Here is a 21,149-nt window from a genome sequence, read left to right as displayed (position 1 = left end):
GGGGGGTTGGGGGGAGGCGGGAAGGGTAGTAGGTGGGAGTGATCTGCTTGCTTTTGCCAGAGGTGATTTTCAAGTAACTTGGGTTTAATTTACGGAGATAAAACATGACAGTCTGAGTAAAATACCCAATGATGTAGAATTGTTCCTGTTTATTACATAGATAGTAGACCTCCAACAAAAGCGGAGGAGAATCACATGCTTTAAAGAATACTCTCTTAGGTTTCCTTGAGATATGTTCCTCCAGTGCAAGCAAGATAATGGTTTACAGAATTTGCTTTACACAAAACTTTTCAAGAACTCATCATCATCATCTGTTACACAAAAGCAAGGAATAACTAGTTTATATTTTCCAGTAATGTTCAAGGTTTTTTCCTTAGTATGTCTGAAATTACTGATTTTGGTATTTTTATAAGCAATTTATGTAATTTTATTTGAAGGAAATGTTTTACATACTCTTTTTCCCAACCTAAAGAGGGAGAGTCCTAACAGTGTTGTGCTTGTATGATTATGAGACTTTATTTGCCTAAGTGATACTACTATACTTTATTTTTGACCCATGCCTTCTTAAGCTGTTTCATATTGAAAGTTAGGATATTGTAAAAATTTTGTCAAAGATGTACTGTAGTGCTATTTGAAGTACCTGTAACAAAACACAGTTGGCCCTCCATGTCCATGGACTCTGCATCTGTGGATTAAACCAATTGCAGATCAAAACTATTAGGAGAAAAAAATATGAAAATAGTACAAATAAAAAATACAGTATAACAGTTATTTAAATAGCATTTACATTGCATTAGGTATTAGTCTAGAGATAAAGTATACAGGAGGATGTGCGTTGGTTATATGCAAATATGCCATTTTATGTAAGGGACTTGAGTATTTGAGTATACTTGGATTTTTGGTATCTGGGGGTGTGTGTGTGGTGGGGGTGAGTCCTGGAACCAATGCCCTGTGGATACCAAGGGACAACTGTACTTATTTACCTTTATTATCATTGCAAGCTTCTTATGGAAACTTTATAGGAATGAAAATATACATGTTAAGAAGATTAAATATTAGATATTAGATGGTTTGTTGCATGCTACAACTGTTAGTATTGTTAATTACTTTGGTTTTACAAAAAAATAAGTGATAAATATCTTTAAAGAGAACTAGAAGAATTTTTTGTTTGATTCCAGGCTGTAGCATGATTATTTACTGAAGTGGTCTGATTGGCTGGCTAACTTAGAAATATTGTTTCTTGTTTGGTATTGCAATAGGGCTTATAATTGTAACATAAAAATGTGTGTGTTTAAGGGAAGTAGGTGGTGGTTAAAACTCTTGAAAAAATTTCAGAATACTTTAAAAATAAAGTTTCAAATTACACAGTTTGGCCTTTTTTATTTTTTGTTAAGGGAAAAAAAAGCACATAATATTGGAGCCAAGGTACTGATTGATTGTTAGCTACTTTTTAGTTGGGTCCGCTCCAGTCTACCTTCTATACCAAATTTACTTGGATATTTAATCATTTACCCTCTTGTTTACATTACATTTCCATGCTGTTCCCTTCTGTGCCAAAAAATAAAAAATCTCTTTGACAGCTTCTTTATCACCTACAAAGGATATGTTAACTCCATTGTATGTTGTATGATCTACCTATTTATCTTGTTTATCCTCCTTTTTGACCTTTCTCTTCAGATTTGTACTAAATAAATACAGAATTAGGGGCTGGGCACAGTTTCTCAAGCCTGTACTCAGCACTTTGGGAGGGTGAGGTGGGAGGATTGCTTGAAGCCAGGAGTTTTAGACAATCAGCAAAGCAAGATCCCTGTCTCTACAAAAAAAAAAAAAAAAATCTTTTTAAAGTCAGGTGAAGTGGTGGCGCACATATGTGATCTCAGCTGCTCTCAGGACACACAGGCAGGAGGATCACTTGAGCCCAAGTACTGGAAGTTCATTGAGCTATGATCATGTCCCTGTACTCCAGCCTTCCAAGCCTGGGCGACAGAGCGAGATTGTCTTTTTTTTTTTTTTTCCTCTGGTCCTTGATTCAGAGATTGTCTCTTAAAAATATATATATACAATTGGTTTCTCCAATATATACCAGTATTGTTACTCTTTGCTTTCCCTGGTGTCTATCTTGTATCAATTTAAATTAGAAACAGACTTACAATCTGTTCAAAGAAGAAATTTAGCTGAGTCAGGTTTCATTCCTTTTCCCTTTTTTTCATGATGATGGGGGAAAACAAAAGTGTTTAAAACTGACTGCAGAGAACAGATTTCAATGCACATGTTATATAAGAACCAATTAGAATTATATTTTTAGGACACAGCAACAGTCTTTGAAATCTTTTATAAGAATCATTGTTAGAAATAACATTTGCGGCTGGGTGTGATGGCTCATGCCTGTAATCCCAACACTGGGAGGCCGAGCTGGGCTTATCACTTGAGGTCAGGAGTTCAAAACCAGCCTGGCCAACATGGTAAAACCCGGTCTCTACTAAATACAAAAAAAAAAAGCTGGGTGTGGTGGCATATGCCTGTAATCCCAGCTACTTGGGAGACCAAGGCAGGAGAATTGCTTGAACCCGGGAGGCGGAGGTTGGTGTGAGCCTAAATCGAGCCCCTGTACTTCCCAGTGTGGTGACAGATCAAGACTCCATCTCAAAAAAAAAAAAAAAAAAAAATTTGCAAGTACTGTTTTATGATGCAGAATGGTGTCTGCTTTTTTTTACATTTTTACATTTTTTTTTTTTTTTTTTTTGAGACGGAGTTTTGCTCTTGTTACCCAGGCTGGAGTGCACTGGAATGATCTCGGCTCACCGCAACCTCCGCCTCCCGGGTTCAGGCAATTCTCCTGCCTCAGCCTCCTGAGTAGCTGGGATTACAGGCATGTGCCACCGTGCCCAGCTAATTTTTTGTATTTTTAGTAGAGACGGGGTTTCACCATGTTGACCAGGATGGTCTAGATCTCTTGACCTCGTGATCCACCCGCCTCGGCCTCCCAAAGTGCTGGGATTACAGGCTTGAGCCACCGGGTGTCTGCTTTTTTGAAGCTCCAGGGAAGGAACATTTAATGCCTATCTTGTTGAGGTTTCTCCTTATTGCCGGTTAGAAGGGCTTAGAATTTAAGGGCTAATTCTATTAAGGTAATTCTATTAGCAGTAAGAGAAAAAAGCAAATGTAACTGAAAAGTAGTATAACGGTATTACATGAAATATAGAACATGTAATATTTTGCATCTACATTGGCAATCTTTTCATTCTTTGAAGTTTGACTTTTTTTTTTTTTAGAGGCGGAGTTTTTGCTCTTCTTGCCCAGGTCGGAGTGCAATGGTGCAATCTCGGCTTACTGCAACCTCCGCCTCCTGGATTCAAGTGATTCTCCTGCCTCAGCCTCCTGAGTAGCTGGGATTATAGGCATGTGCCACTATGCCCAGCTCATTTTGTAGTTTTAGTAGAGACGGGGTTTCACTGTGTTGATCAGGCTGGTCTCAAACTCCCAACCTCAGATGATCCACCCACCTCCGCCTCCCAGAGTGTTGAGATTACAGGCGTGAGTCACTGTGCCTGGCTGAAGTTTGAGCTTAAATACTACCTCTGGGAGCCTCTCTGATTTACCCAAGTTCTCCATCCCCTGTGTTCCCCTTACTTTTTGTTCATAACTATGTTAATCTTCCAGTAGAAACTAGTGTTTTCAAACTTGAGTGTGTGAATTGGGCTTGTTAAAAGCATAGATTGCTGGTCTGCATCCTCAGAGTTCCTGATTCAGTGTCTTTTAGAACCCAAAAATTTGAGTTTAGTGACTAAGGATAGTTGTGAGACTATACTCTGAGACCCACTAAATTACATGTTTCTGGGAAGCAACAGAATGAATCTATACAGAAGGCTTAATACTGTGGCAAACACTATGTCTTCAAATATATGTTGAATGTATGAAGGAAGAAATTAATGAATGGAGCAATTATTACTAACCTTTTATGTTTTCCTTAAATCCACAATTTCACCTAGCTCCTTTCACTCAGAGGATGAGTTTACCTCCTGCTGTGTTGTGATCAAAGCCACAAACTTGTCTTCACTCAAAACTCTATCTTCTCTCTGCTTCTTTGTCTGTCTCAGGATAATGTTCCTTCACCTTTCTAAAGCTAGCTTTTTTTCTTGCCCCCTTCTGGGAACTTAATAATCCCTTTTTCTGGTATCTAGTTTTTCCAGTTGTTTTTTCCCATCTGCCTAAAACAAGACAATTTTTTCATGTGTTCCCTATTCAGTAATAGTGCTTTTGGCCGCAAGTGACAGAATACCTGACTCAAACTGCTTTAGCAATAAGGACCTTAATTGGCTTACATGACTTGAAACTCTAGTGAGTAAATAAGCTTCAGAGTTGTTGAATCACATCGTTGAATTGATTGTGCTTCCTTTTGTCTGCTCTGCTTTTCACAATGGCAAAGCTATTTTCCTGTGGTTTTTGGATGTTTTATAATCAACACCTCATGCTCACTTCATAGGGGATAGGGCATAGCAGAGAGTGAGTGAGGTGGAAACTCTCACAAGACCAAAGGACAACTTTCCCAAAAGCCTACAGCAAACCTCTCCTCTCTCATCTGCCAGAATTGCTTCACAAATCACATTTTTTCTTTCTTTCTTTCTTTTTTTTTTTTTTTTGAGATGGAGACTCACTCTGTTGCCCAGGCTGGAGTGCGGTGGCACTATCTCAGCTCACTGCAACCTCTGCCTCCTGGGTTCAAGCCATTCTCCTGCCTCAGCCTCGTCCCTGAGTAGCTGGAATTACGGATGTGAGCCACCACGCCCGGCCCGCATTTCTGAACCAATTACTGACAACAATAACCTGGAACTGAGGAGGCTAGAATTCACCTTCCTTTTAAACATACGGTTTCCTGGGAGTAATATGGATGCTGGTCAAATTCGAAATTGTGTTTAGGAAGAGAAATGAATGAATAAGCAATCAATGTTGTCCCCTGTACCTAGCTTATGTTTGTGGCTGGGTGTGGTCGCTCACGCCTGTAATCCCAGCACTTTGGGAGGCCAAGGCAGGCTGATCACAGTCAGAAGTTTGAGACCAGCCTGACCAACATGGTGAAACCCCATCTCTACTAAAAATACAAAAATTAGCTGGGTGTGGTGGCGCTCACCTGTAATCCCAGCTACTTGGGAGACTGAGTCAGGAGAATCGCTTGAACCCAGGAGGCAGAAGTTGCAGTGAGCTGAGACTGCACCACTGCACTCCAGCCTGGGCAACAGAGTGAGACTCTGCCTCAAAAAAAAAAAGTTGTGTTTGGTGGAGACTAACAACTTTTGTTTTATTTGTCATTCTGGCTACTGTCACAATTTACGTTTTTCTTTTTATGGTAAGAACTATTGCAAATTTATCTTCCACTTACATCTTTCATGGCCTTTTCACTCACTAACTTCTTAGCCCTTTATTATTTAATACATGTTGTCTTCACCATCCTTTGGAAGTTGCTCTCTCAGTGGCTATTGTAGTGGTCGTTGTTGGTTGTAACGACATCTCCTCCCTTCACTGTATATCTACCAAATAGTCAGGGTTAGACTGACCTAGTTGGAGCTCAGCCATGGGTTAGATCAGTCTAAGCCTGTCAGAATGCTCACATCTCCCTTGCCATGATGACTGTTCAGGAATAGGTAACTCAGGTCTAAGCAGCTTGGGGGTGAGCACCAACCTAAATTGATTCTATCAGAGCAAAACCATGTACTTATTTTAGTGATTCAGGAAGGAATAGTGGGTGTATAGAAGCAGCTCCCTCCATTTTGGTACCATGAGGGACACTTCTCTGGTGATGAAGTCAGAACACAAAGGAGAAGAGGTAGTGGGGGCAAAGAAAAGAATCACAGAGAAATGGAGCTGGAAACCTGATTCAACTGCCTGAAACCTAACTTATCACGAGATTTTTATTACCTCTCTAGATTTTATTTATTGTTAAGCCAATTTAGAAGTAGATTTTCTTACAACATATCCCAATTAATAATGGTCACTAATGGTCTCCTAATTGCCAAACTCATGGACTTTTTGAAATTCGTGTCCTTTCAGATTTCTTTGAAGTATTTGACACTATTGACAATCTTGTCATTTGAAACCCTTCTTTCTTGATTCCCTGGTTCCTTTGCTTTCTCTCTGCACAACATATTGTAGAAAGCTTGTAAAATAAAGAGAAAATCATAAAATATACATAATTTTAGAATGTCCAAACCCTCAGTCAGAAACTTAGCTAAGAGAAGTTGATAAGAAAAGTAGATAGAGCAAGGGGGAGGGAAGATGTGATACAACATTTTGTCATAAATCTTCTAGGTATTATAAAATAGAACCATTTACATGTTAGATCAGTAGAAAGCTACATGTGATCTGGAGCTTATTGGTTTAACTTTTTGTTGTTGTTGAGATGGAGTGTTGCTCTGTCACCCAGGCTGGGGTGCGGTGGCACTATCTTGGCTCACAGTAACCTCTGCCTCCCAGGTTCAAGCAATTCTTGTGCCTCAGTCCCCTGAATAGCTGGGATTACAGGTTAATGCCACCATGCCAGCTCATTTTTGTATTTTTAGTAGAGACAGGGTTTCACCCTGTTGGCTAGGCTGGTCTCAAACTTCTGACCTCAGGTGTTCCTTCCTTCTTGATCACCCAAAGTGCTGGGATTACAGGCATAAGCCACCACACCTGACCCCTAATATTCTCTTGGCCACAAAATCATGAGATAAGTTATGAATTTAATAAATATATAAATTGGAAAATAAACTTTATCATCACCTGGCTCTCTCTTTGCTACTTCAGACTGTCTCTCTATATAAAATAATCATTTTTCCTTTTAAAACCTACTCTACCCTGTCTTCTCTATTGTGCTTTTTGGTTCCACTATTCTTTCAATTACTAAAGGTAATTTCTCTTTTTCTTTCTCTCCAGTGTCTTCCACATTTATTCCTTCCTTTTCATTTTGACTGCCAGAACCCACATTTAGTCCTTTTTATTTTAGTTTTAGATTTGCAGTAGTCTCCTAGCTGATATTCCCATCCCCATAGTACCTGCACCAACCCATTTGATATACCACTCAGAAGTCATCTTCCAAAAATACATTTACAATCAGTGGTTTCCCATTGTCTTCCACAGTCTTTATTGTGGAGGAGGGCTTCCTCTTCCTAGCTTTCAAGGCTTTCAACACATCAAGCCTTATTGCTCACTCCTGACATAGCCCCCTGCCTCCGTGGCTTTATATGTGCTGTAACTATAGCATAGCATAGAAATACAGTACCTGTGGTTTTTGCTAGTCAAAATGTTATATGTCAAGATTCATCATAAAAGCCATCTGAAGATCTTATTTTTCCTGTTTTATAGACACTGCATTTGGAAATAAAATGTCAATAGATATTATACGTTCAAAATCTGTTAAATTTAAAATTGTGATTATGCAAATTTTCATCACTAGCACTCTAAACAAACTTTATACAATAACATATGGGGGGAAGGGACTTCACATTTAATCTCCATTCCTACAAGCTTTTGCTTTTACCTTCACACTGTTTTTGTTTTTGTTTCTTGTTTTTTTGTTTTGAGACAGAGTTTCACTCTTGTTGCCCAGGCTGGAGTGCAGTGGTGCAATCTTGGCTCACTGAAACCTCTGCCTCCTGGGTTAAAGTGATTCTCCTGCCTCAGCCTCCTGAGTAGCTGGGATTACAGGTGCATGCCACGATGCCCAGCAAATTTTTGTATTTTTAGCAGAGATGGTGTTTCACCTTGTTGGACAGGCTGGTCTCAAACTCCTGACCTCAGATGATCCACCTGCCTTGGCCTCCCAACGTACTGGGATTACAGGCATGCACCACCAGGCCCGGCTCACACTGTTTATTTTTGAACATGTCATATGTATTACAAAATTCTAAAGTTACAAAAGGATATTAAGTGTAAAATAAGTTTCTCCCCTTTCTGTTGTCCCCTCCCCACAGTTCTTCCTTCTTGGAAACAATAGTGTTATCAGTTTCTTGCATGTGTTCATCCAGGGAGAGTTTAATGAGAGACACATGTTTCATTTATGTATGAATTTGGGAATGGTAGAGGTGTGCATTCAAACTCAGTAAAAAGAAAACAAGTTACTCGATTAAGGAAAGGGCAAAAAATCTGAAGAGGCTTCCCCAAAGAAGATATATTACTAGCAAATAAGCACATGAAGAGATGCTCAACATCATTAATCATAGGGAAATCCAAATGAAAGCCACAATGAAATATATCATACACATATTAAAATGACTAAAATTAGGGGTCGGGTGCCCCCGGTGGCTCACGCCTATAATCCCAGCACTTTGAGAGGCCAAGGTGGGCAGATCATTTGAGGTCAGGAGCTCCAGACCAGCCTGGCCAACATGATGAAACCCTGTCTTTACTAAAAATACAAAAATTGCGCTTTCCCTGTCACCGCCGAGTTGTGCGGAGGTGGAGGCTTGGTTACATTCAAGATTCAGCTTCACCCTTAACTCACTGCTATGGCCGAGGAAGGCGTTGCTGCTGGAGGTGTAATGGACATTAATACTGCTTTACAAGAGGTGCTGAAGACCGCCCTCATCCACGACGGCCTAGCATGTGGAATTCGTGAAGCTGCCAAAATCGGAGACAAGCGCCAAGCCCATCCAACTATGATGAGCCTATGTATGTCAAGTTGATGGAGGCCCTTTGTGCTGAACGCCAAATCAACCTAATTAAGGTTGATGACAACAAGAAACTGGGGGAATGGCCTCTGTAAAATTGACATGGGAAACCCCATAAAGTGGTTGGTTGCAGTTGTGTGTTAGTTAAGGACTATGGCAAGGAGTCAGGCCAAAGATGTCATCAAAGAGTACTTCAAATGCAAGAAATAAATCTTCGGTACACACACACACACACAGACACACACACACACACACAAATTAGCCAGATGTGGTGGCATGCACCTATAATCCCAGCTACTTGGGAGGCTGAGGCAGGAGAATCACTTCAACTTGGTAGGCAGAGGTTGTGAGCCAGGATCGTTATTACTGCACTCCAGCCTGGGCAACAGAGTGAGACTCTGTCTCAAAACAAATAAATGATGACTACAATTAAAAAGATTGTCCATATTCACACAGAGGAGAACAATGCACACTGGTGCCTACCAGAGGGTAGAGGATGGGTGGAGGGAGAGGATAAGAAAAATTAACTAGCCGGGCGCAGTGGTTCACGCCTGTAGTTCCAGCACTTTGGGAGGCCGAGGCGGGTGGATCACGAGGTCAAGAGATCGAGACCCCCGGTCAACATGGTGAAACCCCGTCTCTACTAAAAATGCAAAAATTAGCTGGGCATGGTGGCGCGTGCCTGTAATCCCAGCTACTCAGGAGGCTGAGGCAGGAGAATTGCCTGAACCCAGGAGGCGGAGGTTGCGGTGAGCCGAGATCGCGCCATTGCACTCCAGCCTGGGTAACAAGAGCGAAACTCCGTCTCAAAAAAAAAAAAAAGAAAAGAAAAAGAAAAAATAACTAATGTATACTAGGCTTCATACTTGAGTGATGAAATAATCTGTACAATGAACGCCTATGATACACCTTTACCTATGTAACAAAACTGCACATCCTGCACATGTACCCCTGAACTTAAAAGTTAAAAAAAAAAAAGATTGTCCATATAAGTGTTGGTGAGGTGGAGAAGAAACTAGAATTCTATGCTCCTGATGTGAATGTAAAATAGTACAACTACTTTAGAAAGATGGCAGTTTCTAAAAACTTATACGCCTATCATGTAACCCAAACATTTCACTCCTAGGTATTTGCTTAAGAGAAAAGGAAGTATATGTTCACATAACACTTACACAAATTCTCATAGCAGCTTTATTTGTAATAACCAAGAACCTGGAACAACTCAAATGTCTATCAGCAGATGAATAGTTTATCAAGCTGGTGTATCAGAAAATGGAACGAATATTAAGCAATAAAAAATGAACTACTGATACTTGAAACAACATGAATGCATCTCAAAATCATTTTGTTGAGTGAAAGAAGGCCGGCACTGTATTATTTCATTTATATAAAATTCCATGAAAAGCAAACGATACTGACAGCGAATCAGTGGTTGCCTGAAAGTGGGTGGGAATAGTGAAAGGCACAGATTGCAAAAGTGCACGAGGAACATTTTAGGGGCTTTGATATACTTATTATGATTTTGGTGATAGTTTCACAAATGTATGATCATATCAAAACGCATCAAATTTTACAACCTAAATATGTGTGGGTTATTGTATGTCAATTTGTTTTTATTTTTTGAGATGCAGTCTCGTTCTGTCGCAGAGACTGGAGTGCAGTAGCGCGAATTCGCCTCACTGCAACCTCTGCCGCCCGGCTTCAAGCGATTCTCCTGCCTCAGCCTCTCCAGTAGCTGGGACTACAGGCGCCCGCCACCATGCCCTGCTAATTCTTTTTTTTTTTTTTTTTTTTGAGACGGAGTTTCGCTCTTGTTACCCAGGCTGGAGTGCAATGGCGCGATCTCGGCTCACCGCAACCTCCTCCTCCTGAGTTCAAGCAATTCTCCTGCCTCAGCCTCCTGAGTAGCTGGGACTACAGGCGCGCGCCACCATGCCCAGCTAATTTTTGCATTTTTAGTGGAGACGGGGTTTCACCATGTTGACCAGGATGGTCTCGATCTCTTGACCTCATGATCCACCCGCCTCGGCCTCCCAAAGTGCTGGGATTATAGGCGTGAGCCACCGCGCCCGGCCTCCTGTTAATTCTTTTGTGTTTTTAGTAGAGAAGGGGTTTCATCGTGTTAGCCACGCTGGTCTCAAACGACTGAGTCGTCCTCCCAAAATGCTGGGATTACAGGTGTGAGCGCCCGCGCCGGGCTGGGTTATCGTATGTCAATTTTTATCTCCATTACTGTTAAAGGCAGTTAAAACCCAGCCCGTATTTCCAGGCTGGTTTTGTTTTTGTTTTTAGGGGCGGGGACGGAGTTTCGATTTTTTTGCCTACGCTGGCGTGCAATGGCATGATCTCGGCTCACTGCAACCTTCGCCTCCCGGGTTCAGGCGATTCTTCTGCCTCAGCCTCTCTAGTAGCTAGGACTACAGGCGCGCGTCACGACACACAGCTAATTTTTGCATTTTTAGTAAAGACAGGGTTTCAGTAGGTTGGCCAGGATGGTATCGCTCTCCTGACTTCGTGATCCACCCGCCTCGGCCTCCCAAACTCTTGGGCTTATAGCCGTGAGCCACCGCACCCGGCCCTTTTTTTTTTCCGTAGGGTTGAAAAAAACACAAATTCCCATTCGCCCCACACTCCACTCCTCACTAACCACGGGAAACCCCACCCAATACCATCCACCGGGCCCCTCCCTGCCATTCTAATCCCGCCAGCAGGGTGTCTTCTGTCTGCCGCCCGCTAGAGAGCGCGTACAGAGGAGGTCAAAGCCTTTGGCTCTCTAGCTCAGCTCCAACGGCTGCATGAACTTCCGGCTACAAGACATTCCGCTTCCCGGGGAACGCTTGGGCTGCTGTACGGGTTCCGTAGGGGACTCTGAAGACTGAGGATATCCGGCCCGGAGCGTCCGTGCAACGCGGAGTTAGGCGCCCGGGCAGTTGCTTGGGGAAGGTGAACCAGACTTGCTGCTGCTTGGGGCGGTCCTTTCGTTTCCACTGGAGTGGAGGGGAGGGTGCTGCCATGGCAGCCCCTGCGCAGCCCAAGAAGATCGTGGCCCCTACGGTGTCCCAGATCAACGCGGAGTTCGTGACCCAGGTGAGCTGGGGCGAGTGTGGTGTGTGTGAGTGGGTAAGGACGTCGTGGCCCCGAGGCCTGGTGGTGGGTATTTTTTTCCGGGACTAGGACCTCCGAGGAGGCATTCGTTTGTTAATTCATTCACACAAGTCTTTTTACTGACTATTAGCTCTGTGCCGACCACTAATGTTAAGTGCTGGGCATACCGTGGTGAAAGAGGCTGCCCTGCCCTGAGCTCCTTGGATCAAGGAGGACAGACATATAAAAAGAAAACTATATGAGGTTGGCTGTATTGGAGTTTGTCTCAGGAGCAGTTGATTCAGAGAGGGGGGAGCAGCCCATTTCATCTGAGACTGGCAAGTAGGCTTCGCAGCAGAGTGATGCTGGACTCACTCTTCAAGTAGGAATAGGTTTTTTCCTGGTCCGTAGAGTGTCCTGGGTTTTTGAGCAGTGATGAGAAACTGACAAGACACCTCCAAATAGATCCATCTAAGTAGATAGTGATTCTGTAGTTTGAGAGTGTTCCTTTAGAATCTGTTTACTATGTTGTATTGTGAGCCACAGTTGGCTTTGGATAGGGGAACACAGTCCTGTGGTTGTCAGCAACATTCCTCATTCTTCTTATTTATTTGAGAGTTGTGTAAGCGTGTAAGTAGTTCAACATAGAAATTATCATGCCCACCTGCTTCTTTATTCTTTATTCCTTGTCTCAGCAGATTTGCTAAGGCAGAACCCTAGGAGCAATTTTGAATCCTCCCTTTCCTTTAACCCGTACATTTCTACATTGTGAATATCTTTTTTTTTTTGAGACGGAGTTTCGCTCGTTACCCAGGCTGGAGTGTGCAATGGCGCGATCTCGGCTCACCGCAACCTCCGCCTCCTGGGTTCAGGCAATTCTCCTGCCTCAGCCTCCTGAGTAGCTGGGATTACAGGCACGCGCCACCGTGCCCAGCTAATTTTTTGTATTAGTAGAGACGGGGTTTCACCATGTTGACCAGGATGGTCTCGATCTCTTGATCTCGTGATCCACCCGCCTCGGCCTCCCAAAGTGCTGGGATTACAGGCTTGAGCCACCGCGCCCGGCCTGTGAATATCTTCTGAATCTGTCGGTTGTTCTGCATCTTTGTCACCCTAAGCCTTGTTGCCATTATTTTCCGCCTGGACCAAGGTATCCTAATTTGCCATATTGTCTTTCCTCTTGCTCCTCTCTAGCTCATTCATGTTGCTTTCCGAGTAATTTCATACAAGTGCAAATCTCATCATGTCCCTTGCCTTCTTAAAATCTCTTCCTTCCTTTCTTTCCTTCCTTTTTTTCTTTCAGGATAGGGCCTCACTATGTTGCCCAGGCTGGTCTCCCACTTTCGGGCTCGAGTGAGCCTTCCATCTCAGCCTCCCTTGTAGCTGGGACTGCAGGTGTGCACTGGGACTACAGGGACTACACTACGGCTGGCTGTCCTTAAAATCTTTAGCTGGACGTGGTGGCTCACGCCTGTAATCCCAGCACTTTGGGAGGCCAAGGCCTGTGGGTCACGTGAGGTCAGGAGTTCAAGACCAGCCTGACCAACATGGAGAAACCCAGTCTCTACTAAAAATTCAAAATTAGCCAGGTATGGTGGTGCATGCCTATAATCCTAGCTACTCGGGAGGCTGAGGCAGGAGAATCGCTTGAACCCGGGAGGCAGAGGTTGCAGTGAGCCGAGTTCGCGCCATTGCATTCCAGCCTGGGCAACAAGAGCAAAACTCTGTCAAACACACACACACACACACACACACACACACGAAGGCCAGGGTAGCTAGAATCTAAGAAAGATATGAAAGGAGGACAGAGCATGTGGGGACTATATGGGGACTAGATTATTAGTTTTGGAATCTGAAGAAGTTTGGATTTTTTGCAATCTGGTGAATAATATTTTAGAAAGATCACTGTAGCTAAAGTGTGGAAAGTGGATGGGAATGAGGGAACAAAAGTTGTAACAGGGTTACCAGTTAGTTCAGGTAAGAGTAGTGTCCTGTACTATTAGAGAATGATGTATACTGGATATGTTCTGAAGCTAGAGGCAATAGAATTTGATGATTGCTTGTGTAGGGGTGGAGGAAAAAGACAAATTGAGAATAGTTTGAACAACTGGGTGAATGGTTTGGACATTACTAAGATTGGGAAGACTAGAAGGAGAAATTGTTCTTTGGGTAATATCAAGATTTCTGTTTTGACCATGTAAAGTGTAAGATACCTAGTAGTTGGAAACGTTAAGAAGGCAGTTGAATGTGTGAGTCTAGAGCACATGGGTGAGTTCTGGGCTTGAATATAAATTTGGGAGTTACTGACCCTAGATGATATTTAACACCATAGGACTGAATGAGATATCCTAGAGCACATTGTTTGTAAACATATGACATTTATTGTATCCTGGGTTAGATTGTGAGAACATGTCTGTTTTATTCCCCATGTACTCCCAGCACCTGGTATTGTACTAGGCACACGTTGTGTGATGAGTATTTGTCAAATGAACACATAAGTGAATTAATGAACAAATGTGCCAGATCATTAAGATATAATGGGAGAAAGGAAGGTTCTCAGCAATCTTGGTCCATGGATACCAACATTAATGTCTAATATTTGCCAGAAACTGTTTAGGCTCTTCTGGGCTGCAAAGAAAGGTAATCTTTGCCTTCAAGGAGTTCACAGTCTGTGAAGGAGACTTTAAGAGACTTAAAAGAACTCACCATAGTCGAATGTGAGAAATGCCAGGTTGGAATATGAGGGAAGTGCTTTGAGAAAAGAGCATAAAATGATTACTTTGTTAAAGGAAAGAATTTCCAAGAATAATTTTCTCATTGAGAAAGTATCATTTGAGATGGACTTTGAAATTTAGAGAGGAAAATGGGGGAATTGGTTTTCTTTTTCTTTTTTTTTTTTTGAGACGGAGTTTCGCTCTTGTTACTCAGGCTGGAGTGCAATGGCGCGATCTCGGCTCACCGCAACCTCCGCCTCCTGGGTTCAGGCAATTCTCCTGCCTCAGCCTCCTGAGTAGCTGGGATTACAGGCACGCGCCACTATGCCCAGCTAATTTTTTGTATTTTTAGTAGAGACGGGGTTTCACCATATTGACCAGGATGGTCTCGATCTCTTGACCTCATGATCCACCTGCCTCGGCCTCCCAAAGTGCTGGGATTACAGGCTTGAGCCACCGCGCCCGGCCGGGGAATTGGTTTTCTAGGTAGAGGGGACATCTTGGGACTAGGTATTTTCTTTTTCTCATTTTTTCTTTTTAATTTCTGAGCATCTGGCATACCTAGCCAGAAAAGGTACTTTTAAAATTATTTATCAAATGAATGAGATCAAGAGGTTAAAATTTAGTTTTAAGAAGATTAGAGATCTAAACTTCGTGATGTCACTTTTTTATACCATTACATTTTTATTTCCTTTTTGTCTTTTAGCAAGGTTTACTTTGAACAGTTTATACTGTCATAGTTGTAGTAAGCAGGAAATGGAAAGTTTTTATTTTACATGAGACTAGAGAGTTTGAGGGAGGGCAGTATATATATACTGTGAGATCCTGATATTTGAGACATTACACATTAGACCCCAAGGGAAAGGAGAAACTCAGAGAAGAGACATGATAGATGCTTAATAAATGTTTGCTAATCTTTTTTTTTTTTTTTGAGACAGAGTCTCGCTCTGTCTCCCAGGCTGCAGTGCAGTGATGCAATCTTGGCTCATTGCAACCTCTACCTCTGGGTTCAAGCAATTTTCCTGCCTCAGCCTCCTGAGTAGCTGGGACTACAGGCACCTGCAACCATGCCTGACTAATTTTTGTGTTTTTAGTAGAGATGGAGTTTCACCATGTTGGCCAGGCTGGTCTCGAATTCTTGACCTCAGGTAATCTGCCTGCCTTGGTCTCCCAAAGTGCTAGGATTACAGGTGTGAGCCACCATGCCCAGCCGGAAGGTGTCGTTTAAGTAGGAAGTTACTGTAATGTTTTTAGAGGCTGTTCCTCAGGGCCAGTGTCTTAACTGCTTGGGAGACTTTTTAAGTGTGTTGTCTCTGTTCATCGTTGAGCTATAAAAGCAAAGAAAACAGGTCCCATCTCTTAATTGTTCCAATTAAGTGAGAAGGAAAGATGGATAAGCAATCAAATATTTATAATATAGAAAGGTAAGATTATTAAGAGTCACATACAAAATGAAGAGAAGGAGAAAGCAGTTGTCACCATCAGGTAGTGTTGAGGATAGCTTCACAGAAGTAACATTTCAGATTTTACTTCATTTATCCATCCATTTATCCATCAGACTTTATGAGTGCCTCTGATATGCCAGCCACTGCAGAGTAGTCACCTTTTTTTTTTCTTTTTTTGAGATTTTTCTCTCTTGTTGTCCAGGCTGGAGTGCAATGGCACGATCGTGGCTCACTGAACCTCTGCCTCCCAGGTTCAAGTGATTCTCCTGCCTCAGCCTCCTGAGTAGCTGGGATTACAGGCATGTGGCACCACACCTGGCTAATTTTATATTTTGAGTAGAGATGGGGTTTTTCCGTGTTGGTCAGTCTCCTCTCAAACTCCCGACCTCAGGTGATCCGCCTGCCTCGGCTTCCCAAAGTGCTGGGATTATAGGTGTGAACCACCTCATCTGCCCTACCTTTTTACAAATATATTGAGTTGTGCTTGTCAGTTTTCTATTTATTTTATTTTTTATTTATTTATTTTTTTTGAGACGGAGTCTCCCTCTGTCTCCCAGGCTGGAGTGCAGTATCACGATCTATTTTTAAAGAAATTGGGTCTTTAAACAAAACTCTATGAATAAGACTATGCTATTTCTTTAAATATGTAGAGAAAATACATATATTTGTTTCAATTTCACAATTTACAGGTAAAGCCTAGTCTGCTGAAATATACCAACTCTTATATTCTCTGTAATAACCAGCTGATAGACTACAGTTAGTTTTTTTTAGGTTTTGGTATGGGTGTGAACTAATCATTTAGAGGCGCATTATTTTAGAAAGTATTCATGAAGATTTTGAATATCACTTGTAATACTTGTTCAACTATTAACTAACCGTAATCACAGGCAGATCATTTATTTTTTCTAGATTAGGGTTTCCTTATCGCTTTGCTGAAGATGTTTGGCTTTGTGGTTATTAACTGGGCTGTGTTGTTTCCCTAGCGGTGGTTGGAGAGGACTTTTTGTTTGTTTAAATTGCAGTGGCATGTTGTGCAAAGCACTACTGGCATTTAGTGGTTTGGCGGTTGAGGATGCCAACTGGCCTGTATGTCTGTATAGTCCCTTCAGATTTACTCTGTCCCCCAGTGCTCAGTACTGCCTCGTTAAGAAACAGCTTATCACTAAATGATCTGTCTTCTAGCTCTACAATGGCATGAGTCTGTGACTTACTGTTTATACTGTTTACTTTTGCAGTTAGCATGTAAATACTGGGCTCCTCACATTAAGAAGAAATCACCTTTTGATATAAAAGTAAGTATTTTTGTTTGCAACATAATTCTTGAGAAGTTACACTCCTTTTAAAGGGTTATTTCAACAAAAGCTTTTCATAATTTTTAAAAAATTAAAAACAGCCTAAGAATCTACAAAATATACAATTTTTTGCTTATCAAACTTAATTACTCATGTTAGGGAATTTGGAAGATTTGGAAACTACACATAAGAAAATAATCACTATCCAGAGATAACCTCTCTTATCATTTTGTTGTATTTTCTTTAAGCTTTTAAAAAACATGTTTATATATAATTTACTTGTTTTTCTGTTTATAGATTCTTAGGTTGTTTTTAATTTATCATTATTATAAATGATCATGTAATAAATATCTTTGTAAATATACAGAAAGTTTTGCACAAATTTGTTTTTTTTTTTGAGACAGAGTTTTGCTCTTGTTGCCCAGGCTGGAGTTCAGTGGTGCAATCTTGGCTCACCGCAACCTCAGCCTCCCGGATTCAAGCGATTCTCCTGCCTTAGCCTCCCAAGTGGCTGGGATTACAGGCATGTGCCACCATGCCAGGCTAATTTTGTATTTTTAGTAGAGACGAGGTTTCTCCATGTTGCTCAGGCTGGTCTCCAATTCCCGACCTCAGGTGATCTGCCCGCCTTAGCCTCCCAAAGTGCTGGGATTATAGGCATGAGCCACCGTGCGTGACTGTATAAATTTCTGACCGTTCATTTAGAATTGAATCTATTGTGTTATCCTTTTTTCAGAGTGGTAAATGAAGGAAAGGTGTATAATAAAGATGGAAGGAGTGGGAGTTGTATAGTGTAATAACTAAAGTCCAGTAATATTCAATAAGGGAAATGAACTTATTCAATTGAATAAGTCCAATTGAAGCAATGTAGAACAAATAATATGACAATTTCCCAAATATAGGGTTAATTCTCACTGGAATAGGTTCTTAAAGAGAGGTCTAAGGCCAGGTGAGGTGGCTCATACCTGTAATCCTAGTGCTTTGGGATGTCAAGGAGGGAAGATAATCTGAAGCCAGGAGTTTGAGACTAGACTGGACAGTAGTGAGATCTCGCCTCTACAAAAAGTTTTTTAAAATTGGCTTGGTGTGGTGACTCACACATGAAGTCTCAGTTGCTAGGGAGACTGAGGTGGGAGGATGACTGAGCCCAGGAGTTTGAGGCTGCAGTGAGCTATAATCAGGCTACTGCACTCCAGCCTGGGCAACAGAATGAGATCTTGTCTCTTAAAGAAAGTGAAGTCTTTAAATGAAATAGATATTGACATATTGCATTTCATTCAACAGGTAATGAAGACTTTTAAGCTCTGCCATTATAAATTTAATGGTGATGCTTTAGGCACTGTTGGTAAAACTGAACTTTTTTACCCCAAATTTTTTTACTTTATTTGAGCTTAAATCTTTACAAATATATTTTTGTTTTGCCAGTAATCATTATTGTTTAATTTGAAATTTGATGAAAGCAGTAACAGAATTTCATCTAGGTTGAACAAGACTTGCTTTCTTCATCACTTCCTTCTCTTTACCACCCACAAATACTTATTTCACAAATATACTTGGAGCAGTTAAAAGATACAGGCCAAGCACCGTGGATCACACCTGTAATCCCAGCATTTTGGGAAGCTGAGGCAGCAGATCACTTGACCTCAGGAGTTCAAGACCAACCTGAGCAACTTAGTGAAACTCCATCTCTACCAAAATACAAAAAAATTAGCTGGGTTTGGCGTTGTATGCCTGTAATCCCAGCTACTTGGGAGGCTGTGGTGGGAGGATATTTGAGCCTGGAAGGCAGAAGTTGTAGTGAGCTGTGATTGCACTGCTGCACTCCAGCTTGGGTGACAGAGTAAGACCCCATCTCAAAAAAAAAAAAAAAAAAAAAAGACATTATAGTTACCATACAGTAATATTATATTATACCATGTTAAAGCACTTCATAATTTTACAGTAGGATTCTTTTTTTTTTTTTTTTTTTTTTTTTTTTGAGACGGAGTTTCGCTCGTTACCCAGGCTGGAGTGCAATGGCGCGATCTCGGCTCACCGCAACCTCCGCCTCCTGGGTTCAGGCAATTCTCCTGCCTTAGCCTCCTGAGTAGCTGGGATTACAGGCACGCGCCACCATGCCCAGCTAGTTTTTTTTTTTGTATTAGTAGAGACGGGGTTTCACCATGTTGACCAGGATGGTCTCGATCTCTTGACCTCGTGATCCACCCGCCTCGGCCTCCCAAAGTGCTGGGATTACAGGCTTGAGCCACCGCGCCCGGCCTACAGTAGGATTCTTTTTAAAACTATTATTAATGCTAGCACTACTACAACTACCATTTTTTTTTTTTTTTTTTTTTTTTTTTTGAGACAGAGTCTGACTCTCTTGCCAGGCTAGAGTGCAGTGGCATGATCTCGGCTCACTGCAACCTCTGCCTCCCGGATTCTCCTGCTCAGCCTCCCGAGTAGCTGATGGCTGAGGCAGGAGAATCCCGAGGCAGATTGTCCTGCCTCAGCCTCCCGAGTAGCTGGGACTACAGGCACATGCCACCAAACCAAGCTAATTTTTGTATTTTTAGTAGAGATGGAGTTTCACCATGTTGGCCAGAATAATCTCGATCTCTTTACCTCGTGATCCACCCACTTCGGCCTCCCAAAGTGCTGGGATTACAGGTGTGAGCCACCACGCCCAGCCCGTTTTTTTTTTTTTTTTTTTTTTTTTTTGCGAGAGAGTCTTGCTCTGTCGCCAGGTGCCAGGCTGGGGTGCAGTGGCGCTATCTTGGCCCACTGCAACCTCCGCCTCCTGGGTTCAAGCAGTTCTCCTGCCTCAGCCTCCCGATTAGCTGGGACTACAGGCACACGCCACCACGACCTAATTTTTGTATTTTTTTTAGTAGAGACTGGGTTTCACCATGTTGGCCAGGATGGCCTCAGTCTCTTGACCTTGTGATCCGCCTGCCTCGGCTTCCCAAAGTGCTGGGATTACAGGCGTGGGCCACCGCGCCCGGCCCTTTTTTTTTTTTTTTTTCTTTTCTGATGGAGTTTCGTTCTTGTTGCCCGGGCTAGAGTGCAATGGCACAACCTCAGCTCACCGCGACCTCTGCCTTTTGGGTTCAAGCGATTCTGCCTCAGCCTCCCAAGTAGCTGGGATTACAGCCATGTGCCACCACATCCAGCTAATTTTTATTATTTTTAGTAGAGACTGGGTTTCTCCATTTTGGTCAGGCCAGTCGCAAACTCCCGACCTCAGTTGATCCACCCACCTCATTCTCTCAAAGTGCTGGGATTATAGGCGTGAGCCACTGCACCTGGCCTACTATTGCTATTGATAACTGCTGAAGGCTCACCATGTGCCAGTATTTGTACTAATTGTTTATATGCTCTGTCGTATTTTATTTGCAGGAACCCTGTTTGATAGTTTGTATTATTTGATCTGTTTTGTGGGTAAGGAAACTGAGGTTTAGAGAGGTCAGGCACTTGCGCAAGAGTTCCAGCCATCAGTAGTGAAGGCAGATGTTTTGAACCAGGCTTCCAATTGCAGAGTCTGAATTCTTAAGTAGTATACTATTCTGTCCACCCTCACTCAAATGAATGGAAATTCTGAGGCTTTATCATATTCATTTGGATAATAGGATATAACAGTTAGAATTTGTTTCTATTATGTCTTTATACTTTTAACTTATTTTCTCTCTGGCTTTTGAAGGCACACAGTTATCAGACTCTTAAATGGAGTCTGATAACATTTATACACTTTAAGTTTTAAAAAAATCCTGATCTTGTGAATTTTTATTTTCCCTAAAAATGTTTATAAGCACATCATTTTAATGAATCTAGGGCTCTGTTTTATTATTTATTTTTTCTAGTTTGCTTTCTGTTAATTTCACATTTTGAGAAATATAATGGGATTATTTAAAACATGTCCTGTTATTTCAGTAGCATTAATATTTGATAGCTTTCCTAAACCAACTTATTTTGTATTATCTTACTCATTGAAAA

At 41.9% G+C, this 21,149-nt stretch overlaps 1 protein-coding gene across 1 annotated transcript in view; it reads left to right on the top strand.

The window, feature by feature from the left end:
• Window positions 1-11,494: 11,494 nt before the first annotated feature.
• Window positions 11,495-21,149, top strand: part of AQR (aquarius intron-binding spliceosomal factor) — a 120,646-nt gene continuing 110,991 nt past the window's right edge. The window contains exons 1-2 of the mRNA XM_012465267.3: window positions 11,495-11,729; window positions 17,121-17,177. Coding sequence (XP_012320690.1) covers window positions 11,655-11,729; window positions 17,121-17,177 — 132 coding nt within the window. The 5' untranslated portion in view covers window positions 11,495-11,654. The remainder of the gene's footprint in view (window positions 11,730-17,120; window positions 17,178-21,149) is intronic.

The sequence above is a fragment of the Aotus nancymaae genome, unplaced genomic scaffold (genome assembly GCF_030222135.1).
Source record: "Aotus nancymaae isolate 86718 unplaced genomic scaffold, 86718_ANA_hifiasm-v0.15.2.pri h1tg000011l, whole genome shotgun sequence".
NCBI lineage: Eukaryota > Metazoa > Chordata > Mammalia > Primates > Aotidae > Aotus > Aotus nancymaae.
Note: the sequence above shows the minus strand (reverse complement) of the source record. Positions and strands in the feature narration are given on the sequence as shown.